Below are 19235 nucleotides of genomic sequence, written 5' to 3' on the forward strand. Positions count from 1 at the left end.
CAAACAAACTATGAGCAGTAAGCCAAGGTGGCTTCCACTTATGGTTTGCTTCAAGAACAAACTGAGTGCTGGTTCCAGGCTCATTTCTGGTAAACCATAGTTTATTTCAAACTATGGCGTATCATGACATGTGCATTGGGCTGTTACCAGGTTCTCCCACCCCAAATATACAGTTCCATAAAGGATACCGCACATGCTGAAGCCTATACTGTTAAAATTCACTTCTAAGATGTTTTAAAATTGTTCCCAAATACTGGGTAAGACACCACTAGGTTGTGAAGGAAGTAACTGGAGAGCAAACCAGGGCAATGGATTGTGGGACAGTCGCTTCTGGATCTGTAACTCATAGCTCACCCGTTGACAGATAAAACCCATTGGCATGCTGCCTTAGGGGGTGGAGGAAGTCAGGAATCTATGGATCAAATCAACCTTCCAAAAGAATGAAGTAAATGCTTAGCTGGTGGAGATCAAGGGTGTTTCTAGGCCAGCACTCCCAACAGTGGCTAGCCAGGTAACCTTGCAAAGCTCGCAAGCAGGGAGTAATGGGCGAAAACACCCTTACTTTGTTGTCTACTTTAGTAAGCATGAACATATTGTGGCAGAACATGGAAATTCCATTCTTAACTGTCACGGAAAAATCTATCTCCCATTTAACTCATTTAATCCTTTTTAAAAGCCATCTCTACAAGTTGCCAGCGCCACATCCTGCAGTAGGAAATCCTTTAATTTAAGCACCGTGTGAAGAAATAGTATCCTTTGGCTGTCCCAATCCTATTGCTAAATCAATTCCACAGCATGAATCTGGATTTGAGTGTTTCAGAGATGGCAATTTCTCTCTAAACAGTTCATTATTTTACAAAGTCTCTTACGTTCTCCCGCCCTAAAAGTCTGAAAACTGTTGAACACACATAAAACCCAACAAAGCTGGCGACAGCCAACCACCACCCAAAATGTTCCTTCAACTAAGCCTGACTGGATCTGAACAAATGGACTGTGTCAGAAGCTATGGAAAGATCACACAAGAGCACAGCAAGCATATTGCAATAGCTTATGAAGAGAAGGTAGCTTTGTGCCAAAGGGAATATGTGGCTGAGCAAGGTAAATCTCCCTTTCTCTGTCTCACTAGGTGAACCCTGAACTGTGAATTAGGCTTTAAGCAGATTAAAATTCCATTATTTTAGGTTTTCCGAAACAGTGTCAAAGAGTGCATAATGGAATTAAAAACACTAGCATTTTTATTAGGATAAATTGTAACAAGCTTGATGGAAGTGGGAAATTTGGTCCCACGGTAGTTGTAACCCACAGTGCTCTGTTCTCTTTTATGATTTTGATATTGTTCAGATTCTACTGTTGATCGTATTCACTGAAGTTCATTTTGCACTTCATACTGTTTCTAACACATCTTTTTTTTAAGTATTAAAAGTCAGAATTTCAGCACATTGTTTTTATTCTTGAACTGTTTTATCCTGTTCTTATTAGATGAAACTGATTTTACTAATTTGGACCATTTTTTATCATTTTGTGTATGATTTCTTGCTTTATCACTTGTTTGCCACCTTGGGGTTCCTCTGGGAGAAAGGGCAGGAGATTGATTGATTGATTGATTGATTGATTGATTGATAGGAAAAACTGTGTCAATGCCTTGATTTACCTGGACTGAATTTTTAACTTATTTTATAAGGATTGGTGTTCCAATTACTGGTAGTTAAATTTTGTTTGCTGCTTGTGCACTAGTCTCAGGAATGCTTCCATTTTTTCATTCGCAAATATCCCCTGCAGAAAATCATTTATCCCTTGAATAAATTCTAAACTTTGTGATTAGTGACTAAAAATAATAATAATCCCATAGCAATATTTGTTCTCCAAGCTTGGTAAATTGGTAAGAAAATGATAGATCCACTTCTGGAGAGGAGAGCTTTGGCTGGAGTATATGCAGGTGTGCAAGTGATCCTACCTTGGAAGAGCAAGCCACAAAAGGACCTTAAATGCCAGTATCCTTACCAAAAGCCCTAGTGATGAGTCTGTCAGGCCTTTCCCCCTTGTAATATGAGTTTTAAATTGCTAGTAGAAGAAAATTAGCCCCTTCAGAAGAAAAATCAGCCTCTTACCTCTCCTTTCAGCTCATGAACTATCTCCACAGACAGAAGAGTGTCCCGTGGTAATTCTGTTTTCAAGTCCAGTTTGGTCCAGCGATCTGATGTGCGACCCGCCCAAGTGTATATCTGAGACTTCTGCATGTAAACAAACAGGAAGGCAGCAAGATTAGGGACCAAAGGAGTTCACCGAGGAGGCCACAGTCTCTTGGAGTTAGTACCAGGCCAGGAGCGAGAGATAGCCACAGTGGAATGTACTTTATAACGAAGCATCTAAAAAGGTTGTCAGCGGAAGAAGAAAATCTTAAATTTTATCTCTTCTAGTATTTTAACTTTTGTATGTTTTAAAGTAGATTTCTTAGCTTTTCTGGATTTTACTTTTTTCTCTTTTGTAAATCGCTTTAAGGTCTTTTACAATCAAACAGTGTACAAATTTTATTACATAAATAAATAATGAGTAAACAGTTATTCCGGTTGTTTAGCAAGCTTCTCTTTTAGCCCTCACAAGCGAGGGACTTCATTTCACTGAAGAAATTAAGAAATCATGTTATCAGAGCATGGTAAGATCATGTAGTTGGTGAATTTATAAAACAAGGTAAAGCTTACTATAAAAATTGGCTTGTAACGTATCAGTGAGATACTAGCAAAGGTAATCCACAGACCAAACAACCACCATGGCAATTTAAGCCAGGATCTAAAACAAGACCATTCCTGCAGATAAACAGGAGCAACGCATGGGTGAATGAAATTGCAAACCAAGCACCAACTTGCTTAAAATACACAGGGTTTTTTTTTCTCCCACTGAAACTCATTGTTACACTTCATTATTACCACTTACCCCTAGTGCTAGAAGAAACTTCTGCTCACTTCCTGACACCATGCACCTGTAATCCAGCACAGGTCGGATTTTCTCCAAGGTTTTTGAGTTGAGAGGTGTTGGTTTGTAACTGAAGATCTCCATGTCAGCACCCTAAAAACAAAAAAGAAGAGGGAATTGTTATCCCAGAAAAGGCTATCACAATGACTGGAATTAAGGAGGTCGTTTCCATGCTCCATATACTGCATATCTCCACCACTGTCCAGCCAGGACACGGAGTCCAGCTTCGAGGGCCTTCTGGCAGTTCCCTCATTGTGAGAAGCAAAGCTACATGGAACTAGGCAGAGGGCCTTCTTGGTAGTGGCACCCACCCTGTGGAAGGCCCTCCCATCAGATGTCAAAGAGATAAACAACTACACGACTTTCCGGAGACACTTGAAGATTATTGGGAAGTTTTTAATACCTGATGTTTCTGTGTATTTTTCTGTGCCCAGACTGGCTAGGGCAACCCACTCAGGTGGGAGGGATACAAATAATAAATTACTATTACTGACGTAGTGACATTTTCTGCCTCCAGCAGCCAGTTGTCAAAATAACTGCACAATGCTGCATCTGATCACAAATATATTGTCTGCAAAACTGATTGTTTGAACCAGAGAGTTTATAAGTAGATACATATGTTTAGGGGAGGGCCGAAGCAGATATACCTCTCCGTAATAGCCAGTTCCAAACTTACGACGATACACTTCACCTTTTGCTGTTAACAGCAACCAATACAAGAAGCCTTGCAGGGAGTGTTTTCCCCATCGTTGCTTTCTGCTGTCTCATGATAAAGAGCATTAATTTCATCTGAGCATACAGAACAAACAGCAACTGGAAGTCTCACCTGAATTAGCTCAAAGAACTTGGACTTGGGATCAGAAGAGGATGGAGCAACTCGGGCCTGGTCTGGGATCTAGAGCAACCCAAGAGCCAATGAGTCAACAAGGATTTGGTTCACACATTACATTTATTCCATCATTGCTTCTAATTATTTGCTGTTCATCAGGCATAGAATAAAGGGGACATATGGAGAAGCAAAAAGAAAGCCAAGGCAGATGCACATTAAAATATTAACTTATTTTGTAAAAGACAGAAGAGCTCGAGTTTCCCTGAGCTACTGATGGATCAAAATTAACTTGCACCAAAATTAACTTGTACTCAGGCTATTTTTGTCCTCTTACTCACAATCTCTCTGCCTCTCATGAATGGAAGAACCCAACGCATTGTTTTTGAAGTATTGCTACACACTACTTCTACAGCTTTTCAACATGCCTGCAAAACGCCCAGTAGACTTTGGCAATTTATTTCAATAGGAACAATGGGAGCAGCAGTTCCTTTTCAAATAAAAAGAAAAAAGTACTCTTTCGCACAATAGATAATTAGCCGACAAAATATGTTGCCATAAAAATCCCCACAATCCAACTTCCATGCAGGGATGACAGGTTGCAGCTGAAGAGTCAGAGCTCCATGGTGGAGCCTGCTGGCATGCATAAATTCCCAGCTTCAATTCCTGGCAGCTCTGGGAAGGGCTGCTATCTGAAATCCTGGTGCGCCACAGACAATCAGTGAGTTAGATGGGTCAATGGTCTGAGTTGGCATTAGGCAGCTTCCTGTGTTCCTGTTGTTAGACTCCACTGCCCATCAGGCCCAGTCATTGCTCAGGCAGGATAGAAGCTATAGTCCAACAACTCCTGGAGGACCCTAAGTTTTCCACCCATTTGCTAAAGAGTAGTTTCCATGAATGCTGAAAGGGAGGTCCTTTTTATGTTTGGGGAGAAATTGCTTTTGTCTAAAAGGATCGATGTTTATTTATGTTAGGGTCCTATGGAGTATCCTGAGTAGCAACTCATACACATGCCAAAATACGACTTCTTATTTTGACCAATTAACCAAAAACAGCACTGCACCATGATTCCCTACTCACAACCACTAACTTCATTTAGAACAATATACCTAAAGCATGTACTAACAAGTGCAATCAACTGATCAGACTGTGACTACAAAAGGGGATATTGAAGCACTCTTAAGAGCTGGCTAGTACTAAGTGGCATTGCTCTTTTTGGTTACTTAGGGTATGACATTCCCTTTTCATCCACACACACGATGGCATTTACTCCCTCAGCCTCTAAACATTTTAAGCCAAAGAGATATTTCTCAGATAATAGGAATGGGATGCATACTAAAAAGCAAGAGCTGTTACTTAAAGATTCATCATACATTATGTTTCAGTCTACGCTTTTGTTTTTAGGCAATTGTGAATGGCAGGAGTTCTTTCAATGCTTTTAAAATTGAATTTGCACAGGCTACACTTGAGAGAATTCTTTTCTTTAAAAGCAGGTATGGATTTATTAAATTTAACAAGTCTACAGCTAAACAGCTATTTTCTTTTAACCAACTTGTTACTCCAATAGCCATTCACATGTTACTAAGAGAAAGACACACAGAGAAAGAAGGTTTTTCTTCTTCCAGTAGAAAAATGCTAAGATCAGTAATAAAAGGTGGCATCATCTCATGAAATATGGGGATTTTGTTTTATTACATTTCTATGCTGCCCCTTAACATGAAGCTATCGATCAGGCAGCTTATAACAAGTGCAATGAAGTATCATAAGAGACACAATTATTCCATCCTGATAGCAGAATTACAGCATAATTATTTTTAACAGCAGTCAACTTCTTAAAAGCCTGCATATCAAGAAGCAGACTTTGAGAGCCTCCACTGCCTGTTGCAATGCATCAAACCCAAATACAAGCAAAATATTATGTGTAAGCCTATCTGTTTATTTCATTTTACTATACAAATCTTATGTCACGGGAATATCAATTTGAAATAAAATCCAAGCGATAGAAGTTTGAACTTCATTAGTTGCACACTTCTAACCCAAAAAAGTAGGGTGGCCCAGAGAGAAAGAATTCATTCTGGGACCGTATGTGCTGTGATACCTCAATGACCACTGTATTTTTCAGTGTAAAAAGCATGGCCTGCAGCTTTGCCATTTACTTTAATAGGTCAATGCAACTTAGCAGAATGATCAGAAATCATGTTCTAGGCCAAAGAGACTTGCTGTCCAAGACGACCTATTGTGGTGTGTAAGTCAGGAACAGACATTTAAAATATGGATGCTATAGAAAGCAGTTTGTATTCATCATGAATGTCTCAAGTTAAGTTATACTCGCATTCACAATTAACTTAGTACTAATTTTTCTGTCACTGAAGATCTTTAGTTTAGCGACAATCCCACCCTTTGGGAAATGATTTTTTAAAAATCTCTTTCTCCAACCATCACTCTCTAAATACACAGAATTATATATAAACAATATATACAGTCCCTAGCATGCCCTTTAAAGAGAAGATAATCCTCTTCAACAGAGAATACAGAGACACATTAAAACTACAAAACTATAGTTTGCTGTTCTGTGGTTTTACTCACCCCCCAGAGTCGGAGGCATTCCTTTCGGATGTCAGCCTGTCGTGGTTCATTCAAGGTCCTAGAAGAATTTGTGATGGTTCTTCTGAATTTTCCAGTAAAAAGGATAATTCAGCTTGCCCCCCCAACACACACATCTGTCCCCAAAGATGGATTCTTCTTTTCAATTTACATAGTGATTTATGCACCATAAGAACAAAAACAAGGTGAAGAAGACCCTCAAATAAACTTCTGAAATGCTGCTCGAGACCCCAGAAATTACACCTGGAAGATCTATAAAAGAATACCCCAAACCACAAACTTGACAGACTTGAATGACATTCCCTGGAATGGAGTCACTTTCATGCAAGTCTCTCCCATGCCCCACCACCAAATGAAGGCTGTAAAATCTCAACAAACCTGAATTACAGTTCGGCCCTCACCCAAGAGCACCTTTAAATATAAATATACTTACGTGTCTTGAACAAAGGCACGGATTTTGGCCAGTGCTTTGATCTGAACAGCGCAGAGTCTGGAAGAGAAAGCAGGTCCCAGCTTTAGAATCCGTTATCTACTAAATTGACAAAGTAGTTATCTGAAGGTCTTGTGAATCAGAATGCGCATGAAAAATAACCAACAGACAGAATGACCAATTTCAATACAATACAGTAACTGGCCATGCTGCAATGGTACTGCCAGGGAATTGAGGAATATTTTCACTCTTCACAAAAGGAGGTTGGGTTTTGTGTGTTGTTGTTGTTTGTGTTAACCTATGACTATTCTTATCTCTGCAGAAAGTAAGTTTTATTATTATTGCTGCTTTTCAGGTTAAAAAGAAGAGAATAATGACTGGTCAGGATAATACAGAAATGCAACAAGTTAATAAAGTGCACTAAAAAACAGAAATTAGCAAGATTTCTTACGATCAACTGATAATATCAGTTTTACATTATCACTGCAGAGTAGAGAAAGCCACGAGACTACAATATATAAAGCAGGAGTGGGAAATCTAGATGTGCCATTAATCATGCATCTACGATTAATGGTGCCTAATTGGCATTTGAAAACAAAGGACAGGACACGAGTTATACAGTGTGTCATTCACTTTGTCTTGTGAACTAATCCACACTATATGGACTTTGCAGAGGAAGAATTATTGGAAGCAGACAGCTTAGGAAAAGTGACTAGCAGAAAGGGTACCACAAAACCCTGCAATTTCTTCTCACTGCCCTTCAACTCACCTTTCATTTGATCGGATTATGTAATCATGGAAATCATGATCACCATTGATTACTTCCAAAGGGACAACGAGGTTTACATCCTGGTCTGTGTTGCGTAGCTGATTGAGTTTGATGTTCACCGAGAAAAGATAGTCTCTCACGTCATCAATTCCAGATTTCAATCCTCGGCACACCACATACCTGCAGGGTGAGACAGACTATTTACTCATTAACTATAATGACCTTCTGATGCATTGTGCCAAAGTGTAAAATGAAATAAATACAGCTTGCAGAAAACCCTTTCTGCTTTTGCAAGAGGTGATGACAACCTTTATTGGTTATCATATATTTTATTACTTCCACTAGCGCAAAACACTTTCCCAGTTCCATCTTGTTTTATTCCTATTTCAAGGATAGGAATATTTCAAGAAAATTAGAGATATTGACTTGCCCCAGATGAGCTGCAGTACCTTAGGCCACAATCCTGCAATTAACTGGGAATGTGCTTTAGAAACATTTTATTGTGATCTGGGCTTCTTTTGGCAATGGCCCCAGAGGCACCAAATTCACTGAAAAGAAGGTATGTATACAAGTGATTTCTGGTCATTATCTGTCTGATGAAATTTTACTCCAAAAGTATTTGAAAAAGGTAGGAGGCAAAAAGAAACTTCAAACACAGGCATTAACGAATATAACAGAATGAAGGATTACAAGTGATCCTCTCATTACAAAATTTAATTGCCTCCCATTTAGCAGTTTGATGTGCCAGCAAATATTTAGCGAAACAATTTGAATGTGATACAGAGCCTAAACTCTCATAGAGTTTGTAGCAAAGCTGCAGCTACTTCAAACCCCTTTTTATCAGAGCCGCAGTGTTCAAAGGTACCTTCCACCTTCCACAATGCTCAGGTCTCACCTTTCAGAATTGGCAGGGCGACTCGTCACAGGTTTGAAGATTGACACGCGCTCAAAGCAGCAGTAGAGCAAGTATACTAGGCCAACGCTGAATGGCGTGAACAGATCAAAGGTTTTGCAGACAAAGTGCCCTCCTGGAGCAGAAAAAGCAAATTGAAGCTACACCTTACAAAGAGAAAGGAGAAACACACACTACTTTATTATTAATCATATTTGTATCCCACCCTTCCTCCAAGGCACTGAGGGTGGTGCACATGGGGTTATGACATGTTATCCTCACATGCACCTGTGAGGGAGATTAGGCTGAAAAACAGTACCTTCTACACAATGAACATAATGGCTGAGCCGAGCTCTAGATGGGTGCCTCCCCAATCTGTCCCACACACTGTCTATAGCACACATGGTTTATGACAGCAGCCATTCTTGTCCATAGATGATATGGAGGATCATGCTGTGGAAATCTCACAGGACATTCTCTTGAGTACTTAACAATCACATTTTCAAAAGCCATTCAACCCTTTCGCCTCCATTTATCATTTCTCCCCTAATTCCCCGGAAAGGGAAGAGATTGGACAGAAGGGATTCCAGCAAAGTCCTCTGCCTGCTGCCTTCAGAACGTTTCCATGGTAAGCTGGTAATTCCCAGGGCCAACATAAAATTCTCCATTGCCTCGCTATGAGAATTGCATATTCTGCAAATACCAGGAGATGCCAAGAGTTTCCAAATCCAAATCTTATTTTAAAAACAGTGATCCATAATTATAGAAGAGGAACAGAAGGACCAACACCTACAAAAACAAAGAGTCCGGTCTCTTACAAAATACTGCACAAGGTGGGGGGTGGAGGTAAGAGAGTCTAGAATAGTTAACACTAAAGCCACAAGGGACAGAAGGGGAAATACAGAGACGGCGGGGGGGGGGGGGAGTATGTGGAGAAGCACCTGTTCGTACGACAGAGAGTGCTGTGAGGAACTGGCAAAGAGTCAGCTGCTTGCTTAGAATCTCTTGGATGTTTTCCTGACCCTCAACAGAGAAACCCTGAAACACACAGCAAACAGCAAACCTTAATGCAAATCACATTTTATGTAACTGAAACCCAGTATCACATTTCATGAAATGGAAAACTTAAATTCAATTCCCCCTTCCCTCTTTGGAGAGCATGACAAGTCACTGCCTGCCCACTGAGCTGCATGCAGCCTTCTCCCTCCCTGGGCTTCACATGTACGCTTCTGCCTTTCCATAATCTGTCAGGGAAGAGGAAGCTTGCTTCTCACTTTCAGTAAAGAGGTAACTGAGATAATAGTCAGTAAGGATGGAGTGGGGAGTGAGCCGAGAATTGGTGGAAGTAGTCCTCCTTAGTCCCACACTCAGGAGGGTGGGGGATCATCTTCATGGCACTGTGCCTCATTAAAGAGTCTGTTCCTCCTCTGCATCATCCTTCTCTTCACACCTATCAGTTCTAGGAAGTACTCATCACACAAGGAGCCACTGTCATTGTCTGTCACACAGTGTACACACACATACACACACAGAGTGTTATTCAACTAGAAGGAACAAGGATGCACTCGCAGAGGGTAGCAGCAGCTTTCATGCTGTACACTGAGTGCTCAGATATGCTGGTGAGGGACATCAGCAACAAATCTATGTTGTGATGTTCTATGAACCACCACATTTGTTGATTTTATTTGTACTGAAATGAAACCATTAATCAAAACTGATCCATTATCTATATCCAGAGGTAATCTAGTCTGTGTGTGTGTGTGCTCTCTGAATCTTCACATCACATTTATAACAAGCTAAATGTCACATCACAATGCACAAAGCTAGGTCCCTCTCTTAGCTCAGGGAACAAAGGGAAAAGAGAAGGCACATACCCCATCAGCCATCAAGAAATGTACCCCCTTGCGATCTGTATTGTCCAGCACAAAATTCTGGAAGGCAGTGATGTTCTCGGGACGGGTGATGTCTCCATCTCCCTCAATTCCTTCTTCACCTGTGCGCAAGGAAAGCAAGGAATTTGCTCTCGTCTGCTGTGTATTATTCTCATTACATACCACAGAATCATTTCCAAAGGTTTCTCATTATTTCATTTTAAAAACTTATGAATACACTTCCACATAAAGTGATCTGAGAAGTTTTGTAAAAGAAGTGCCACTTCTCTCATCTCTCGTGCTATCCTTGGTAGTTTCCACACTTGATCACATGCTTTGTTTAAAAAAATGAGACACAGTGGCAACAATCTGTGTATCCTGCCTGTCTGTCTCTAAGATCAAATGGCAATCGACTTTCAAAACATATACAACTTCTGTAGGTACTGACAGAGATGTCCCCAAAATGTTTCCAATTTAAAAATGCACGTGCGTTCAAAACTCTTTAAGTCTTTCACATGACACTGAAGATGAACTATGAGGGGGTGGGGAGAAGGTTGCCATAAATACCTGCTTATACATACCATAGTAAGGCTCAAAGAGCTCACTAGAAGCAGCAAAGAAATCCTCCAATTTGAAGTCATTTGGTCCTTTTAAGGTCATGCCAAAACCTTTTGCATGCCACTTCTTCCTCCAGAGGACATACTCTGAGAAGCCCCCAGGGCCAGCACATACATCAGCAAAGTACAGGAGCTCTGCATCACGATCTCTGATCAGAGGTTTCTGCAAAAATGGAGAAGGGATGAGACTCAAAGCACCTCAACAGAAGCAATTGACTAACCAAAGCAACAACTGCATTGCCATACTGTATCCCTGACTGCCGGGACACTTTAAAAAAACAAAACCCCCCCAACTATTTTAGTAAAACTCTGAAGGATTCCCCCCCCCCCCAATTCCCCCATCCACAGAAGACACTGAAGATTTAGAGATATAGAGAAACCTTTACCCCTCGAGAATCCTTTGGGTTTGTAAACATGTGGTCGAAGACGTAGTCTAGGTTTGCCATCTTCATTGCTGCTCTGTAAATGCAAGAGGGAGACTTGTTAAGAGTCTGCCCTTGCATACTCAAGGGCCGCAAATCTGAGATCCTCCATTGACCTGTTTAGGAAGAAGACTCCACGGATCATCTCATAGGGGTTGGACCTTGTACGAGCTCGGCGCATTTCCTCTCCATCCAGCTCATCAAACACACTCTGGAAAAAGAAGGAACAAGTCTAATTTGACAAGGAGGTCAAATTATAGTTAAGTAATATCAAATTACAGGAACCTAGCTATAGGGGAATAGCAATGAGCTCAAAATTCTCTAGCTGGAGGTATTAAGATGCAATAACTTAGGCAGCACCACTACAACCTTTTGAAGCCAGTAAGAAACAAAGGCCTGCTCAAGTGAGATTTAAAACACTGAGTCTGAGAATTAAATTCTGGCCTCGAAATTAACGCCTTATATTGCATGAATGAAGTGTCAAGGTCTCTTGACCCCAAATGTCTCAAAACAACCAACTCGCAGAGCCTCCAGATCTTAGGTATACTCCCGTTCTCTTCCACGGAGAGGCTCTGTCCTCAACAAACAAAACTCACCTTGCACTGAAGCATATTCTGTAGGAGTTCTTCTCCACAGAAATGTGTTTCATCATCAATCACCAGTTTTTTCTAGAGAATAAAATATGGGGGAAATGAATAAACAAACAGAACATCTTCCTCTTTATTAAGACAATGTGGCAAGACACATTTCATGAAAACAAGAAAATAGTTTGGGGCATCTGCTCTCAGGTGGGAACTCTGACCTACTCCTTGTGTGCCAGATAAATGGACACATCACTTTTTCAGTATAGAAATAGGACGGAGGGATTGGAACTGTAGACACCTGCCTTCATCAACAGTTTCCCACATGTGATTCTTTTTCAAACTTTGAAAAGAAATAGTTTAAAGAATCATGGGCTAAATGGAATACTTATCTGATTTGGGGCCATACTTGCTGATCAAGCTAGTGATGCACATGGAAATGGCTTCAGACAGGAGCCTAATTTCTTATAGAGCTTTGCTTTAAAAAAAATAAATCACCTATGCTAATAAAAACTTGGATCAAAACACTGAGAGGTGACATTTAGCAAATATCGCTATGACTGAACCCACTCCAGACTTTTCGGGTTGACATCAGATAGCCAAACTTGATAACTAGGTGCCATCATCACATCTCCACTTCATAGGCTCATGTAGCCTGCAAGAACTACTCTCTGTTTAAAACAAAAAGCAAGTACTTGTTGCCAAAGCTGCTGCTGAAAGGGATGCAAAAAAGGGGATGCTGGGAAGGGGGCTTCTGAAGAATATTTTGGGGGTCTGAAAAATCTCTTGAGAGCATGGAAAATATTCACCCAGTTTTAATTTTAAAAAACTGTGCAAGAAGGCAACTTAATGAAACTCTGCATACAGGAAACAGGTTTGGTGTGCCGTGCTCAAGGCTACCAATGAATTTATTTGATATTTAAGATCAAAGCCTGGTTGCTTGGGTCCAAGCCCAATGCACTCTTAACAAGGGCTCATAGCACTTTTTATAAGGATCAGAAGCAAGGCTGATCAATAATCAGTCTGTTTCACTGCAACAGGAAACAGTATACAAGTACATATTGGGAGTATGCATCTATTTCTACTTCAGTTTTCAATCTAAGAACAGTTAGATATCTACTCACCAGGAAGACTAATAAACATGGCATTTTGCAGCATGAAGAAAAGTGGGGAAGCTGGCTTTGTATAAACACCCTTAAGAATCACTGCGGTACATCAAACACTTGCCACTATATATCATTAATAAAAACGGCTGGTATCCAAGGAAAAGAAAAATCCTGTCACTTGCTGTTATTTACACTTCTGGCTAGGCTGCAGCCTTTCAAACTATATCACTGGTGAGCAGCAAGATTCTGTGCCAGGCAGACAGAGAACACTGTACAAAATGAGAGCATCACTACAGAAAATGCGGCATCCTGCTGTTGTGATTAAACAGCTTGTCAAGGTACTCAAGCTCTCACAAATGCAGCAATTACATGGATGAAGCTTATTCGCACTGCAATCTGATACTGAAGAACAGAGGGAGTAGCCCTCAAATACCTAAGTATGTTAATTTGCTCCCTTCACGTGGAAGTATGGACTCAGGTTGAGAACACAGAGCTCAGCAAGACAATGAGTGTAAACACACCAACCTAGGACCCAGGCCCACATCACCCAGCAAAACATTTCTAGTACAGAAAATGGAAGAGCTGGACTGTTTAGAGGTCCTTCTCAACAGATGGTTGTTGTTGGTCAAGTAATAAATTATTATTATTAGAGATAAACAACAATATGACATTCTGAAGACATCTGATGCAGCCCTGTATCAGGAAGCTTTTAATGTCCAATGTAGTGTGTTCTGTTGAAAGCCTCCCAGAGTGGCTGGGGCAACCCAGTCAGATGAGCGGGTTATAAGTAATAAATTCTTATAAAAACTATTATAGTTTGGAAGTGAATGTTAGCCAAAACATTGGGTGAACATGGGCAGTCACTTTCTCTTACGTCTAACACTACCTGACAGGGTCAACATGAGACTAAAATAGAAGAGGAACCATATACCCCACCCTCAACTCTTTGGAAGAAGACAAAACAAAAATGCAATAAATAAATTGCAAATAGAAATTCATTTATATAAGAGTTCATTGTGGACCAAGCACTAAAATAAAATGTTTGGAGCTCATCTGTAATTTTAATAAAAAAATACTGAGAAAGTAAAAATCATCTAATTATATTTTTATTGGCATTTATTAAATGCATTTTTTTACTTCAATTGGCTGCCTTAATATTAATTATATTTTAAAATGTTTACTCAATATTTTGGTCATTCTGACCCGGTCTTAATGAGTTTGTGTCAGGGAAAGGGCATCACTCAAACTGCATTACACTCTTGCATGCAGAATGGCACCTCTGGACTTGGTACCCAGCCTCTCTGAATTCTTAATTGGCTAAGCCCTTAACTCTCTTCCCTATGCTTCATACCTTGCCTATAGTCATCCAATCCTTCATTTCCTCAGCATCTGGAATTTCAGTGGTACATTCTGGGAACCAGTCCACTTGCTCATAAGCGCTAGCCTGTGAACATAAGAAAAGATAAGTAAAAAAGAAGACTGCGTATGCTGCAGCAAAATTTAACTCCTTAATACTTGGAAGTAAACCAGAAGCTCAACACAATCTTTAAGGCTGAAATTCAAATAATGTCTTTAAGAGAACCATAAGTGTTTTCATAACACATGGGCAGGCAAAATGTTCATGTGACAAATAAGAATAAGGAAGATTACCGGACAGAGGACAGGATTCACTTAACAAATCCTGTCAGAGGAAGCCCTGAATAAGGACTTCCACTTGCACATCAGGGCTTTCTCCCCTCTCTTCCCCCCACTCTAGGCTCTGGGAGGTGGGGTGGGGTTGATGCAGAGGGAAGAGAGGGGGGAATAATTCCATCTGGCAAGCTAAAATTATTGTGCTGATGGAACGATCAGAAGAGCAAAGGGCTGAATTCCTCCCAGAGGCTAGCACCATTTGCAAGATAAAAGCCTTCAAACCAAGGCTTACTTTGCCACGAACTTCACCTGAGCCAGTGGCCAAAAGACCTCTCCACAATGCCTAACAAGTGGAAAGCTCAAAAAACAAGTGGAAGGAACAAAATGTGCACATAATTACCTCTGGCTCATCCTGCCAGTTGATGTTGACTTCTCCATCGAATCCTTTCAGAGTCAGCCCCAGACCTCGTCTTCCTTTCTGTTTGGAGGCCTCAACGATCTCTTGTCTCCCCTGGCCATATTTTCCAAGACCTTCACCTTCTCGGAAACCCATTTTGGCCTGTAAGCCAATGCAGAATAAGCTCCTTAGTAACGTCTAACAACAAATTTATGCACTACCTTCTGTGCTTAGGCTGAGGACTAGCAGAATAAATAAATAAATCAGGCCATCTTAGGCTCCTGTGATTAAAAAGTATTGAGTGCACTTAATGAATCTCACAGAAGACTTCTGGACTCTCCTTCAAGTGTGTTCAACTTAATTAGGATGACGCTAGATCAACAGAATGAAACATGTAAACACAACAACAAAAATGAACTGCCTTGCTACAAATAAGTAACCTGTGAAGAACTCAATAGCTATTTGCCATTTATCAAGTTTATCAACCTGTAAGTACTCTGTGCTCTAAGTCTGTAATGAGACTACAGTTGTGAGCATGGTCTCTCTCACACATGTCAGAAGCCCAAAGCAGTTCATGTGAACCTCACAACAGTAAAGAGATGGGATTCAGTTAGCCACAACCCTTTAGCCAACAGTAGGATTTTCAAACTTGTGTTCCAGGGAACTCTGGGGTTCCTTGAAAGCTTATCAGGTACAACTTAAAGCAGAGGTTGCCAAACAGTGGTCTGTCCACTTCCTTCAGGTGGTCTGCAGCATGTCTGTGAAGAGCAGGTGGACGGCCAGGTTCTAAGGTGAGTGGGATGGACTGGAAGTGATTGGGGGGAGGCATTTGAAAAGAGTGGAGAAGACTAGAGGTTTAAAAGTTTAATCTTGATTTGATTAAAGAGACTGTAGCATCATTACAATTGCTAAAACAGGCAGAAAAATCATTAAGTGGTCCACCAAGACCCTTCTTAATTTTCCTGTGCTCCATTGTGGGGGAAGTTTGAGAACCACTGTCTCAACAAACAGATCAGGTAGGTAGCCTTGTTGGTCTGACGCAGTCGAAATAAATAAATAAAACAAACTTAGTTGGTCTCTAAGGTGCTACTGGACAATATTTTAATTTTTTAATTTATTTCAACAAACAGATCAGTAATGGCAAACAGGTTTCCCTGTAAAACAGCTCACATAAACACCTAGAAGATGGAAGTAGAAGGAGAACTGGGGTACATTCTATGCTACACTCTCAATTAACACAGAATGATCCTAGGATCCTCTATAGCAGAAATGTGAATTCTATAGCAGAAATGTGAAGATTCATGACAAGCTGCTATGAAGAGGTTCCTTGAAGACAGACATTTGAAAACCATAGAAATAAAGCAAATAGAATTACAGATCTTGCTGGTTATATTTTTTCATTGAAAATAAATTTTAAATTCCTTTACACTATTAAACACCTGCTGTGCTCTTACAGATATAATTTAAAGTCAGGAAGGAAAAACAGTACCGACCTGTGTTTGAAAGACTGCAAACCCCAGTTCCTCAACTGTCAATTAAAGAAAGCCAAGGTCTGAAGGGGAGGTCTAGCTTTGTAGCTCAACTCTCTGGAATGTTACACTGTTGGAGAGACAGGATTTTCGTACTGTAGCACTGCCACCCTCTGGAATTCCCTCCCTAGAGAGACCCACCTAAATCCTTGCAACTTTTTAGGAAGCAAGTGAAAATATTTCAGCTCAGGCCACCATTTTGACCTCTGATATTTTATTATGTACTGGTTCTTATTGTTACGATTCACCTATAGTTTGTTACCTTGGGCAGAATATTTTGTAATTAAGTAGATCAACTATTTCTTTGGCAGCATTTATTCTTTTAGAAACATATATGAGCTAGGGATATTCAACCAGAATTGTGACATTCCTTGGGGAAATAAGAAGTTGCTTAAACAACTCTACTTCTAGAAACACAAAGAGGAATATAGCACTCACTCAGTTTCTTGTAATATAACTATCAGGAACTGATTCCTCAGCTAATCTACACAAATAATCACACACAAACAATATAAGCTTGGAGGGGCTCATTTATCTCCTAACAACTGCACATATTTCTTTAGGAGAGCTCACCTCACACTGAGAACTGTAGCTCTAGTACAGCTTACAGCAAACCCTCTACCATGCAAGCAATTACTGAATTTTGTGATGGATTTAATTAACTGCTCACTGACAGATAAGAATCAGGCAGGCCTCTGTGAGCCAAGGGCAATACTGATGAGGGCTGAGTTATTTTCATAAAGCCTGAGCACTTCACTCAGAAAAGTTGCATCACAGACAACTGGAGTTCTGAATTTCCTCCCCAATATAATGCTTGTATAATTCTAGAGGCAAGGTTGCTACCTTATTCCCTGGCAGGGTTCCTGTGCTTTTAATATCTGTGTGACATACTGAAATTCAACAAGTGGAGATTTCCGTATCACTGAATCACAAAGCTTCACCTGCTCCTGCCTGCTATGAAGCAGTTCAAGAGTACCAGGGAAAAGATGTCAGTTCTAGACTAAGGGACAGGTTGTCCCAAGTTCAATTTCTGCAACCTGTCCAATACAGCTGAAGCTGTTGTTGTTAAAATACTGAAGATTGGAACATTTTATTATAAAGGCAAGATCATTTTTTTGTAATATTTGGAAGGTCAGCTCTAAAACCTGCATGACACTTCATTGAAGTTGTGCGCACTTGCCTAGGATGAACTATTCCATATTTCAAAAAAGTTGTTTAAACTATGTACACACAGGAACTCACATGGTACCAAACAGCAACATGACTCCAGTGCTCCAAACAAGGAATTCCATTTGAATCTAATTTATTTTAAAGATTCATTGCGCTAGGAGTCCATCTGAAATTCTGATAGCAGGAAGTAAATAAAAAGAAGGGGGCTACAGAGTATGAACGTTTGGATGTAGTCTGAGAACATAGGTGCACTGAGGTTTTGCTTTTGCTCCTAAGGAAATATAATAATCATGGGTGAAAATGCAGATTTCTCTGTCCCAATTCACGCTGTAAATGGCAATACTAAAAGCAAAAGAAGAGTGCTGAAATCACCTCTCTAAAATTCTTAGCATGTAGGAAAACTGAACTTTGGTTCATACCTTTCCCTGAAATGCCTCTTTCCAGAAACTTGAAAAGAGCAGGTAAGGAGACATTTAAGGACAACAAGTATGACGGGGCAGGTAAGTACAACATGGAGTGCTAAGCATATATGTTTCAGCATACATGGTGGCTTTGAAGTGCTACTCAAAACAGATTACCATTCCTTGATTTTGAACCAGATATGCGTTCAAATTTTAAAAGTTTCTCCACCACCAACTACAGCCAGAAATAAGCTCCTAAAAATAAATGGTACAACTTGAAACTTAAAGGCAAATTATGTAGTTTGCAACGTGACTGCGACTATGCAGCCTTCCAGCTTTCCTAACTAACTGAAAGAGCACTCTGAACACATATTTGGCCCAGACATGTTCCAATATAGTTGGGAAAGGGAATCCTACCAAGTGGATCCCACTGACAGTGCTCTTATTTCCCCCGATTCAGTTTCCACAGGATGTTTGCAAGGGTGCTCTGACCTACCATGAGCTTCTGGGACACGCTGTTATACATGGAGTATCGGGAGGATGTGCCCTGTACAAGGGAGTCTGCGCTGAACTTATTGCTGAAAGAGCCAAGGACAGGCCGCCTCTCACTGATCTCGCCGTCAGATTCGCTGCTGCTTGTGGTGGAAGACTCTGAAAACCAAACAAAGGAAAGAAACGCTCCGTCTATGCCACAGCATAATCAAGTTATTCATGGAGAAGAACATAGATCTATCTAGCTCGGTACTGTCTACTCTGGCTGGCAGCAGCTCCCCACGGTTTCAGACTTATCTGGAGATACTGGGGTATGAACTGTTTGCATGTCAAGCATTTGCTCTACCACTAAACTATGGCGCTTGAGCCTTACAGTTCAATTCACTGCTGGAAATCTCTTTAAACTGCCACCAAGTTATGTAGGAAGCAGACATCCCTCAAACACAATCCTTAGTGTTACACTGGCTTCATGTGACAAGGAAGGAGATTCCAATTAAACAGCAAGAAAAACTTTCTAGCAGTAAGA

General features: G+C 40.5%; 1 protein-coding gene across 1 annotated transcript in view; it reads right to left on the reverse strand.

Moving 5' to 3' along the window:
* The window catches only part of CMTR1 (cap methyltransferase 1), a 34350-nt gene that overhangs the window by 11634 nt on the left and 3481 nt on the right, over nucleotides 1-19235 (reverse strand). The window contains exons 3-18 of the mRNA XM_083434432.1: nucleotides 18714-18868; nucleotides 15121-15279; nucleotides 14440-14532; nucleotides 11998-12069; nucleotides 11518-11612; nucleotides 11366-11438; nucleotides 10944-11142; nucleotides 10366-10484; nucleotides 9433-9529; nucleotides 8495-8627; nucleotides 7600-7779; nucleotides 6834-6890; nucleotides 6383-6440; nucleotides 3797-3865; nucleotides 2932-3063; nucleotides 2109-2231 (exon numbers count right to left, since the gene is read on the reverse strand). Coding sequence (XP_083290558.1) covers nucleotides 2109-2231; nucleotides 2932-3063; nucleotides 3797-3865; nucleotides 6383-6440; nucleotides 6834-6890; nucleotides 7600-7779; nucleotides 8495-8627; nucleotides 9433-9529; nucleotides 10366-10484; nucleotides 10944-11142; nucleotides 11366-11438; nucleotides 11518-11612; nucleotides 11998-12069; nucleotides 14440-14532; nucleotides 15121-15279; nucleotides 18714-18868 — 1814 coding nt within the window. The remainder of the gene's footprint in view (nucleotides 1-2108; nucleotides 2232-2931; nucleotides 3064-3796; nucleotides 3866-6382; nucleotides 6441-6833; nucleotides 6891-7599; nucleotides 7780-8494; nucleotides 8628-9432; nucleotides 9530-10365; nucleotides 10485-10943; nucleotides 11143-11365; nucleotides 11439-11517; nucleotides 11613-11997; nucleotides 12070-14439; nucleotides 14533-15120; nucleotides 15280-18713; nucleotides 18869-19235) is intronic.

The sequence above is a fragment of the Podarcis tiliguerta genome (genome assembly GCF_965153285.1).
Source record: "Podarcis tiliguerta genome assembly, chromosome: 3".
Lineage (NCBI taxonomy): Eukaryota > Metazoa > Chordata > Lepidosauria > Squamata > Lacertidae > Podarcis > Podarcis tiliguerta.